The 12,069-nt window shown below is 44.1% G+C and overlaps 1 protein-coding gene across 1 annotated transcript in view; it reads left to right on the top strand.

Annotated features, from left to right (window-relative positions):
* The first annotated feature begins 3,844 nt into the window (after positions 1-3,844).
* Positions 3,845-12,069, top strand: part of TANGO6 (transport and golgi organization 6 homolog) — a 192,674-nt gene continuing 184,449 nt past the window's right edge. The window contains exon 1 of the mRNA XM_030298979.1: positions 3,845-3,941. Within this exon, the coding sequence (XP_030154839.1) occupies positions 3,845-3,941 (97 nt within the window). The remainder of the gene's footprint in view (positions 3,942-12,069) is intronic.

Raw genomic sequence — 12,069 nt, 5'->3', positions numbered from 1 at the left:
CCCTTCTCTGTGGAGGGAGTGGTGAGGATTATCACAGTGAGTAAAGTTTTGACAAGAGTAGGGTAAGAATTTAAGGGTCATTTATGGAAAATGGCATGCAGCCACTCCAGTCATCACATGTGGCTTTAGAAGATAAGTACCCATAAGAACACTTAATTTGCTGGCGTCTTTACTGGGAATTGTTACTGTAAGACAATCGATAACTACAGGGTGCCATTAGCCTCATTAGTTCTCTGGGTTGAGGCAAGCAGCCCCAGCAGGTTGGGGTATCTTGTTGAGCTGCTGTCCCCCAAGTCCCTGATAACGGGCTCCTTGTTGGTTGACTTGAAATCAATGGAATACATTTTTCATGAATACAGACTGTGTGTGTGTTGAACATCCCCGGGTGGCTCATTGTGGGGAAGCCGCAGCCTCTCCGATGTAGCTCTTCTGGAATATTTGTCGTGATGGGTATCTCACAGCATGATTCCCCGAGCGTCTCCCAGCTCTTCTTATGTGTTTGCCCAGAGCAAAGCGAGGAGGGGACTGCCAAAATTCAGTTTCTATAAACTAAAATCCTATAAGTGTAAATACCGGATTCTAAGGAAGTAGTAGGGCAGTTAAAAGCCAATTTGAGGGGCACCTGGGTGGCTCAGTCGGTTAAGTGTCTGACTTCAGCTCAGGTCACGATCTCGTGGTCCGTGAGTTCGAGCCCCGCGTCGGGCTCTGGGCTGATGGCTCAGAGCCTGGAGCCTGCTTCCGATTCTGGGTCTCCCTCTCTCTCTGCCCCTCCCCTGTTCATGCTCTGTCTCAAAAATAAATAAAACGTTAAAAAAAATTTTTTTTAATAAAAATAAAAAAATAAAAGCCAATTTGAATGATTTTGTGGGGGCAGGAGAAGCTTGAGAACGCTTCCTTTTTTTCAGATGCAGAGCCTATTTATCAACTTATAGGCCCTAGGCACTCCTCTGACATCCTATCATATGTATTAAGATGCACCGAATATTCTACTTGGGATATATTTTTTTGCTGGAAAATTTTTATAGGATCTTTTTGACACTGCTTTTGAAATTATACGCATGAGGGGCACCTGGGTGGTTCAGTCGGTTGAGCGTCCGACTTCAGCTCAGGTTGTGATCTCACTGCTCCTGAGTCCAAGCCCCTTATGAGGCTCTCGGCTGTCAGGGCAGAGCCTGCTCTGCATCCTCTGTCCCTCCCTCTCTCTGCACCTCCCCTGCTCACACTCTGTCAAAACAAAACAAAAATTTAAAAAAACTGAACATGCCATTTTGTGGTGTATGAGCCTTTTAGAGTCCAAATAATAAAATCCTTTGCCAATATCTGGTTTGGGGATAAAGGATGATTAGCTCTGGGAACCCCTCTTACCATCTTTTGTAACTCCCACATCAGTATCGCCCTCAGGCTTGTCTAGTAGGGCCTCCGTTCTGGGTCCCATCCTTACAGGCCCCACCTGGCCTCCATGATTCGCATCTTCACGGACAAGAAATACGCCAGTCCTAGGGGAATTGCCCACCCCAAATCCTCCCTCCAGACCTCACTCCAAGTTCTGGGACTCTGGACTTCCCTGTCCAATCATCCCTGAGCCTGCTTCCAGTGCTACGTGGGCCTCTTCACTTGGTCTTCCCTCTGGAAGCTGAACCCTGTTCGTGTATTCCTAACACTAAGGGGGTGCCAAGGGGCAGTTTCTTAGAGGTGTGTGCACATCCAGGCTGGGATATCCACATGTGTGAATGCAGGATGGAGACACTAATGAGAAGGAAAGGGGTCAGGCCAGAGGTGGGAGGCTGACTTCTGCCATACTGCCACATCCAATATGGATTTCTGAGGCCAAATTTGAGAATTCTCAATTGAAACCTGGTATATTTTTCAAAGTAGGAGAACAAAAGATATTTTATTTAACAGGCTATTCGTTTGATTTATACTTTGAAACTTAAGCGTATGTTATGAAGGCCTCCACTTGTATTTCTACCCTAGTGCCCACAAATCTTAGGGCTGGGCCGTTCCCACACAAATTTTTATGCCAAACTCACTAAATGTTTAATATTTTGAAATGACCTTAAGTTTTTTGTTTTGTTTTAGGCTTTTTTGGGGGGGGGGGCCTGTACAGGGAGACCTTAAATTTTTTATTCCTCAAAATGAACTTGGATACACACATAACTGGAGAAAAACTGTCTACTGACAAAGCCTGGCGTGGGATGTATAACACAATAAAGAGAGCGTTGTAGTAATTTTGCAGGTCATTTATTTCCCCTTCAAAAATGTTTTTCCAATTTAAAGATATTTTGGCAGGATTTTATTTGAGGAAAAGATGGAGAGTAAGACACACGTACAATTTTTTAATTATCCCCTCTGTGGGAGACATTGCTAAATGCTTAAGAACAGTATCGCTTTAACTCCCTAAGATAACTTCGTGCAAATGGTTCTGTTACCTATTCACTTTAGAGAGTAGGAAACGGTTGATGGGTTTGGGCTGGAGCCTAAAGTCCTGAGAGTGACCAGGAGGGGTCTGAGAAAGGAGTTAAGTGACCAGCTTCTTTCTCCAGTGGCAGGGGCTCGCAGTGGAGCACATCCCACTTCCTAAGACTTCGAACAGCTAAATGCTGAAGGGCAGTCATCAGACCTGATGAACTCAGGCTAGTTCAGGGAATCTCAAGGAGAAACAAGACAGCCTGTCTGGGAGAGCTTTCAGAAAATGGGTGGTGGGGGTGGCCGTGACAATGATTATTGACTTTTACTGAAGGGGAGCTAAAGGTCTTGCCCTCAGAAGTACTCTCCTAGATTTGTAGCATGACTTTCAGACAACATGACTTTAGAATGTCCCACCAGCATTCGTGTAGGTGAAAGCCTGTCCCTGTTGGGGTGACTCTCAAATGAATTCTGTTTTACCTATTAACACAATGGGGTGGGGGCCCCTGGGTGGCTCAGTCGGTTAAGCCTCCGCCTTCCGCTGGGGTCATGATCTCGCAGTTTGTGAGTTCCAGCCCCAGGCGGGCTCTGTGCTGACTCCCCGGAGCCTGCAGCCTGCCTCGGATTCTGTGCCTCCCTCTCTGTGATCCTCCCCCGTTCATACTCTGTCTCTCTCTGTCTCAAAAATAAACAAACATTAAAAAAAATTAAAAAACACAATGGGGTGTGGGGAGGGCACAATTTTAATGTACCCAGAATTTTCCAAGAATATAAACACAGCAAAGATCAACATTTTATTGGGACCGGTAATTATTACGTTTCAAAAATCGTATCACCAATAACAATATTTGCGGTTATTCAAATGCATGTGTCTGTGTTTAGCACTTATTTTTAATTTCTTTTGAAAGTAGGCTCCTCATCCAATCTGGGGCTTGAACTCATGACCCTGAGGTTAGGCGTCGCATGCTCTGCTGACTGAGCCAGCTAGTCACCCCCAGCACTTGTTTTTAAATATCATTCATAAAGAAATTAAAAAATATTCAGTTGAGTGATGTTTTATGTATCCAAACTTCATCATAAGTAGGCACAGCATCTGTTTACTTCACTGTCTTTTGGTGCTCCGGTACCCAATTATTTTCATAGTGAAATAGGTATCATTTTATGATAAACTACTATACTTCTCTCTTCTTCGTTACTTAGTGGTTAATCATATTGAGTTTCTGAAATTGTGCATGTAGGTTGGTTGTGTTAAATGTTTTTTCTGCCCAAGGGACTAAACGGGGACTGAAAACTTTTGTAAAAGGGCGCGCCGACCACGTCGGCCCCGCCCCTTGCGGCGGGCCCCACCCCTAGCGCCTTCCGCCACATTCAGTATGGCGGCGACGCCAGTCCGCAGAGGCGATTGAGCAGGTCGCCAGTGGCGCGTTCCACTCCAGTCATGGCGGCCCGCCGACCGGTCGCGGGCCCCGGGGCTCTGGCAACGTGCGGTCTGGAGAGCATTCTGGAGGCACTGAAGCTTCTGCTGAGCCCTGGAGGTGAGAGGACGGATCTCGGCGCCGGGCTGCACTCGGGACTCTCAGGGCCACCAGTCTTCCCGGGCTGCCCTGCCTTCCGCAGCGTGCGCCTCTCAGGCCCTCCCCGGGACCCCCAGCTCTGAGGCTCCTGGGGGCTTTGGGCATTGTCCGTCCAGCCTCATTTTACTTGAGGAAACCGAAGCTCAAGGAGGGGATGGGATTTGCTGAACACTGATGGTAACCGACGTCTCTTGAGCGCCAACCTTGTGCCAGGCACTCACTGTTAAGCGCCCTGGGTACTTGGTTCCATTCAGTCCTTACTGTCACCCTCTGAGGTAGGGACTGCGGCAAGAGCTTCCGAGAGGGTAGCGCTCCTGACGCGTGAAGTGAGGTCCCACCTCCTGAGGGTTCAGGGTCTAATGTGGACGCTGGAGATTTGTACAGAATGGCGAGGCGTGCAGAAGATGGAAGCAGTGGCGTTTGAGCTGGGTTTGGGGACAGCGTTTAGGGATTTACAGCCTGTGGGAGGGATTTACAGTCACTTGTAATCTTTCCTGGTGAATTGGCAAGATCTTCCCAATTTAGAATCTGCAGGGACCATGGCGGTGGTTTAGCCTGGCGCTCTCCTTTTACACCTGGGGACACTTAAGACTCGCTGAAGAGATGAAGTGACCTGGCACAGATTATGTGGGCAAATTAGGGGCACAACGCGGACCTAGGGCCGAGGTCTACCGAACTCCCTTCTCAAATCAAGGCAGATTATTAAGTGTGGAGCCTCTGATGTTATCTGGAGTTTGGAGAAAGGACACGAGAGATAGGGACCGTATATGTGCAAGAAGGGGTTTGTTCGTGAGCAAAGTAACGTACATGAAGGGCCATGAGGTGATGCTTCAAGTCTCAAATTTTAAGATACTCCCCGAAATGCAGAAACTTCCACAAACATTATACCATACCTGGGAGAAGTGAAAAGAAGTCATTAATAATAGTCATTGAGGGGCACCTGGGTGGCTCAGTGAGTTAAGCATCTGTCTTCCGCCCAGGTCATGATCTCACCGTTAGTGAGCTCGAGCCCTGCTTTGGGTCAGCCCCGCTTTCTCTCTCTCTCTCTCTCTCTCTCTCTCTCTCTCTCTCTCTCTCTCTCTCTTCCTCTCTTCTCCCCTCTCTCTTTCTCTGACTTTCATGGGATATTCTCCCTCTCCCTCTCTCTCTCTGTCTCTCTCTGCCCCTTACTCCCTTGGGCCCTCTCACTCTCTCCCTCTCAAAAAAAAAAAGTAATAGTAATTCAGTGCCTACCAAGTATCAGGCCCAATAATATGCTGTTTACATATATATATATTTTTTTAATTTTTTAATGTTTATTTATTACTTTTGAGAGAGAGACAGAGTGCGAGCCGGGGAGAGGCAGAGAGAGAGGGAGACCCAGAATCCGAAGCAGGCTCCAGGCTCTGAGCTGTCAGCACAGAGCCCGATGGGGGGCTCAAACTCATGAACAGTGAGATCATGACCTGAGCCAAAGTTGGAAGCTTAACCGACTGAACCACCCAGGTGCCCCTACATGTATTATTTAATCCTTACAATTCCATAGCATAGATATTTTTTGTATTCCATTTTACAGATGAAGGAACTAAGGCTCAGGTATGGGGAAGTTGCCGGATGTCAGTCTAATAAAGTGGTAGAGCTGGATTTTTTTTTTTTTAATTTATTTATGTAGGCTCTCTGCCAACGTGGGGCTCAAACTCACATCTGCAAGATCAAGAGTGGCATGCTCTACTCACTTAGCTAGTCAGGTGCATCCTAGCCAGGATTTAAAACAGTTTATTTATTTTATTTAAAAGGTTTTTGGAGACAGCTGTTGCCTGGGCGGCTCATTCAGTTAAGCATCCAACTGTTTTTTTTTTTTTTTTAATGTTCTTTTTTTTTTTTCTTTTTGAGAGAGTGTGAGCAGAGGACAGGTAGAGAGAGGGTGACAGAGGATCTGAAGCGGGCTTTGCGCTGACAGCAACGAGCTTGATACGGGTCTCAAACTCATGAACTGTGAGATCATGACCTGAGCCCAGGTCGGTTGCTCCACTGACTGAGCCACCCAGGCTCCCCAGTCATCCAAGTCATCCCAGGACCATCAGGTCCTGATCTCTGGGTTAGTGAGATCTAGCCCTGCATTCAGCTCTGTGCTGACCGTACAGAGCCTGCTTGGGATTCCCTCTCTCCCTTTCTCTCCACCCCTCTCCCTCTTGCATGTGCACACAAAGCACACACATTCGCTCTCTAAACAAATATTAAAAAATACATATTTTTTTAATTTTAGAGAAGGAGTGTGAGGGATGAAGAAGGGCAGAGGGGAAGAGGGAGGGAGAATCTTAAGCCAGATCTTCTTAAACGAGAAGCCCAGCACAGGACTTAATCCCACGACCCTGGGGATCATGACCTGAGCCAAAATCAAGAGTCGGTAGCTCAAATGACTGAGCCACCCAGGTGCCCCTATTTTTTTTTTTTTCATTTAAAATTCCAGTGTAGTTAACATACAGTGTTACACTACTTTTGGGTGTACAATATAGTGATTCAACAGATCCATACAACACCTGGTGATCATTATAAGTGCACTTCTTAATCTGCATCGCCTATTTTACCCATCTGGCCTCTCTGGTAGCCATCAGTTTGTTCTCTGTAGCTAAGAGAACTGTTAGCTACAGCTGTTTCTTGGTTTGTCTCTCTCTCTCTCTCTTTTTCCCCTTTGCTTGTGGGTTTTTTTGTTTGCTTCTTAAATTCCACGTGAGTGAAATCATACAGTATTTGTCTTTCTCTGACTGGTTTTGTTTAGCATGATACTCTCTGGCTCCATTTATGTTGTTGCAAATGGCAAGATTTCATTCTTTTTTACGGCTGAATAATATTCAGCCATATTTATCCATCTTTATCCTTTCATCTATTGATGGACACTTGGGCTGCTTCCATAATTTGGCTACTGTAAATAATGCTGCAATGAAAGTAGGGTGCACATATCCTTTTGAATTAGTGTTTTTGTTTTCTTTGGGTAAATACCCAGTAGTGTGATAACTGGATTATGGGATAGTTCTATTTTTTTTATGTTTATTTATTTATTTTTGAGAGAGAGAGAGAGAGAGCGAGCTTGTGAGCGGTGGAGGGGCAGACACAGAGGGAGAGAGAATCACAAGTAGGCTCCACACTGTCAGCACAGAGCCCAATGTGGGGCTCGATCCCATGAACTGTGAGATCGTGACCTGAGCCAAACAAAACCAAGAGTCAGATGCTTAATCAGCTGAGCCACCCAGGCACCCCCAGGGTAGTTCTATTTTTAATATTTTGAGAAACCTTCATACTGTTTTCTACAGTGGCTGCACAGTTTGCATTCTCGCCAACAATGCACGAGGATGCCTTTCCACATCCTCGGCAACACCTGTTGTTTCTTCTTGTCTCAAAACCAAGAGTTGGATGCTTAACCGACTAAGCCACCCAAGTGCCCCTCAGTGTAGTTTTGATTTGCATTTTCTTGATGATGAGCAATGTTGAGCATCTTTTCATGTGTCTGTTGGCCATGTGGATGTCTTTTCTTGTTTTTAAGTTTATTTATTTATTTTTTTTAGTACTGTCTATACCCAACATGGGGCTCAAACTCACCACCTTGAGAGCAAGAGTTGCACACTCTAACAACTGAGCTAGCCAGCCGCCCCCAGTTCTTTTTTGGAGACGTGTCTGTTCACGTCTTCTACCCATTATTTATTTATTTATTTATTTATTTATTTATTTAAAGTTTATTTATTTTGAGAGAGAGAACAAGAGGAGGAGGGGCAGAGACAGAGTGGGGGACAGAAGATCCAAAGCGGGCTCATGAGCTGTGAGATCACCACCTGAGCTGAAGTCAGACACTTAATCGACTGATCCACCCAGGCACCCCTTCTGCCCATCTTTAAATTGGGTTATTTGTTTTTTGGGTGTTGAATTGTATAAGTTCTTTATATGTTTTGGACACTTTTTTTGTGGGAGGCGGGGGGTTGGCTAGAGCCAGGATTTAAGTTCAGGTACCTTCCACTATAGTATGATAACTGTACTACTTTGCCCCAGTGAAGAAGAAAACTGCAAAAGACAGTTTTAACTTGCTAATTAAGCAAGTTAAAGAGGTCACTTGTCTAGTAACTGCAACTATCTACAAATGACTGAGAACAAGGTTAAATAAGCAAAAAATCTGGAAGTAATCATCTATCATAAAGCACACGTACACAAAACACGTTTATAGAAGACCTCTCTAAATCTCCAAGAGTGTTGTGGAGTCACATACATGTGCTCACTTAACGTACAGGAATACAGGCATTCCTATTTGAAAAAGGATAAGTGGGGCGCCTGGGTGGCTCAGTCGGTTAAGCGTCCGACTTCGGCTCAGGTCACGATCTCACAGTCCGTGAGTTCGAGCCCTGTGTCGGGCTCTGGGCTGATGGCTCAGAGCCTGGAGCCTGCTTCCGATTCTGTGTCTCCTTCTCTCTCTGCCCCTCCCCCATTCATGCTCTGTCTCTCTCTGTCTCAAAAATAAATAAAAATGTTAAAAAAAATTAAAAAAAAAAGAAAAAGGATAAGTACTGTGGTAAAATGGTATGATTTTGCACATATAGTCTATTATATATTGTGTGCATCTGCCTGCTGTTTTATCATATCACTTGCTGAGGGAATTAAAAAATACCTGTGCATCATGAGTATTCAGATGTCCCTGATGTATTGAGGAGTTAGGGTGAAAGTACTGGTTAAAATTACATGCAGCTAGATTAAACTTTTTTTGATCTGTCTTTTTTTTTTTTTTTCTTAATGTTTATTTGATTTGGAGCTCCTTGGTGGCTCAGTCGGTTGAGCGTCTGACTTTGGTTCAGGTCATAATCTCATGGTTTGTGGGCTTGAGCCCTGTGTTGGGCTCTGTGCTGACGGCTCAGAGCCTGGAGCCTGCTTCAGATTCTGTGTCTCCCTCTCTGTCTCCTCTTCCCCTGCTCACGCTCTGTCTCTTTCTGTCTCTCAATAAATAGATAAACATTAAAAAAAGTTTTTGATTTATATTGAGAGAGAAAGGAAGACAGAGTGTGAGTGGCAAAGGGCAGAGAGAGAGGAAGAGAGAGAATCCCAAGCAGACTTCACGCTGTCAGCACAGAGCCCTGTAGGGGGCTCAAACCACAAATCATGAGATCATGACCTGAGCAAAAATCAGGAGTCAGACGCTTAACCAACTGAGCCACCAAGGTGCCCCTGATTTGTCTTTAAATTGACTCCCCATGAAGGGTGCCTGGGTGGCTCAGTCGGTTAAGTTCAGTCGGTTAAGCGTTTGACTTCAGCTCAGGTCATGATCTCTCAGTCCGAGTTCGAGCCCCGCATCGGGCCCTGTGCTGACAGCTCAGAGCCTGGAGCCTGCTTTGGATTCTGTGTCTCCATCTCTCTCTGCCCCTCCCCTGCTCATGCTCTGTCTCTCTCACTCTCAAAAACGAATGAGTGTTAAAACAGTTTTTTAAATTGACTTCCTTTGAGCTAATATGCACTGGGAGTCATCTGTATATAATAGTCTGTCCTCACTGCTCTTGGAGAAACAAAATTACATAAAAATGTGTGCTCTCAAGTATCTTGTCTTTTGGGGAGATGGTAGTGTGCATGTAGATGAAGAGATAGTTCACACAGTAGGATCACACTAATGGTGAGAGGCTAGTGCAGATGGCAGTTGGATAGAGGAGTCACCCCTGAGTGGAGCTGTGGAAGGCTACAAGAGGAAGAGGAATTCGGTCTCGGTGGGAATTATATAGAAAGGAAGGGAGATGCCAATAGTCTTTCACTTGTGAGGCATCAGATGTTCTGCTGCATTAAGCGTGTTCTCCTCTGCCTTCCATTTCTATTGTCAGTCATGGGGCAAATAATAGTTTCACCACCTGGGTTGTTAAGAAATGTGCTAAGCAGAATTTGAAAGGGATTTGTCGATTTTAGTGAAGTTTTGTGTGTAAGAAATGGAGGCCATCTCAGCAATAGTTTTCCTAAAAAATATCTTTCTATGTTAAATATAGACCAAATTCTATCATTGAATTTGAATATGTTGTGGGGAAGGAGCTGGAAAATCTGATAATCTGTGTATAATGAAGATGTACCATACTTAATCTTGCATGCCATATTGCTTTGCACTTTGAGCATAATAAAAAGTTCCACACAAACTGTGAAGTCTGCTTTTAAATGTCACAAAGCATAGGCATTCAAATTGGTGATTGGGAAGAATCCATAATGCTGTCCATAAGGGCAACATTTCCTGAAGTGTGATAGTGATGTAGTTTTACGTGGTACGTACAGTAACATTTCGAGGCTGCATAGTGTAGTGTAGTGATCAAGAGTTAACTTATCAGGAAGAGTGGCATTGTTTTGCATTTTTGCAAGTCTCTTTGATGTCTGGCTTACTAGAAGACGGCTGGATTTTTGTATTTGCTTTTCTGTTCAATCTGTCATGATAGGTTGTTTTGATTGGAACAGATGAAGAAAATCTAGACTCACATAGATATGTAGTTGGAAAAGGAAGAACTCAATAGCCTTTTCAGAGAGTTGTATTTTTTCATACTGTACTAAAACTGAACGAGAGGTAATTTCTTAAAGGTTAGTTACGATATGGAATCTGTTTTTTTAATGGTTATTAATTTTGAGAGAGAGAGAAAGCATGCACATGCGTGCTGGGGAGGGGCAGCGGGAGAGAATCCCAAGCAGGCTCCACGCTGTCAGCACAGAGCTCTACACAGGGCTTGTTTCCATGAACCGTGAGATCATGACCTGAGCCGAAGTCAAGAGTCAGACACTTAACTGCACCAGATGCTTAACTGAGCCACCCAGGTGCCCCTAAACTGAATGAACTTTTCACACTTGGTACACTCATGAGAGAATGAGACTGTAGGAGGCAAATAATGGCCTAGTATTAATATGAAAATAGTTTGGAACCTGCAGAGTCCCTGAAAATCTGAAACCCCTGAAAACTTGAGTCCCTGTACCCTGCTTTGAAAACTGCTGCTTTAGGGGATGCCTTTATTTTCAAGTAGATTTTGTTTTTCACCAGTAGAGGGCAGAGGAGACTACTTTATTAAGTGGCTCTTGAAAAACAAAGCTTTTGTTTGAAATCACTTTGCTTCCCATGTTTGGGTTCAAAGATCTTATAAAGTTGCAGGAAGTCCCTGAGAGGTTGTTTAGGGATATTAATGGTTGGTGGTGATAAACTAGGAAAGCACTTATTTCCTATTTAGGTATATATTCGCTAAAGGAACCAGAGATTCATGTTAGTGGGTCAGAACACTTGCCCTGGACAATCTTAGAGAAGTACTGAAAAATTCTTACTTTTCTGATTCTCATTATTCTTAATGAGTAGTTTATGTTCCTTTTTCTTTTTATATAAGTAGTTGATATTCCTTATAGTAAAGTTTTTTAAAATATAGGGAATCTAGGGCAGCTGGGTGGCTCAGTCAGTTAAGTGTCTGACTTTGGCTCAGGTCGTGATCTCATGGCTTATGAGTTTGAGCCTTGCATCGGGCTCTATGCTGACAGCTCAGAGTTTGGAACCTGCTTCGAATACTCTGTCTGCCTCTCTCTCTGCCCCTTGCCTGCTCATGCTCTGTTTCTCTCAAGAATAAATAAACATTAAAAAAATTTTTTTTGAAGAAAAAAAATAGGGTAACTAAAAGAAGAACATTAAGATGACCCTAATCTCCAGTATATGGAAATTGCATTTTGGGAAATACTATTTTCTTTTTAACAAAAGTGGTCTCCATGGGGGAGGAGAAGGAAGAAAAAAAGGAAAAAAGAAAAAAAAAAGGAAAAAAAAGAAAAGAAAGAAAGGTTAGAGAGGGAGGGAGCCAAAACATAAGAGACTCTTAAAAACAGAACAAACTGAGGGTTGATGGGAGGTAGGAGGGAGGGGAGGGTGGGTGAAGGGTATTGAGGAGGGCACCTGTTGGGATGAGCACTGGGTGTTGTATGGAAACCACCTCGACAATAAATTTCATATTTAAAAAAAAAGTCTCATAGACTACATACTGTTTTATAACTTTATTATTTTTATTAAATTTTTTTTAATGTTTACTTATTTTTGAGAGACATAGCGAGACAGAGCATGAGCTGGGAGAAGCAGAGAGAGAGGGAGACACAG

This window comes from Lynx canadensis, chromosome E2 (genome assembly GCF_007474595.2).
Source record: "Lynx canadensis isolate LIC74 chromosome E2, mLynCan4.pri.v2, whole genome shotgun sequence".
Taxonomy (NCBI): Eukaryota; Metazoa; Chordata; class Mammalia; order Carnivora; family Felidae; genus Lynx; species Lynx canadensis.
Note: the sequence above shows the minus strand (reverse complement) of the source record. Positions and strands in the feature narration are given on the sequence as shown.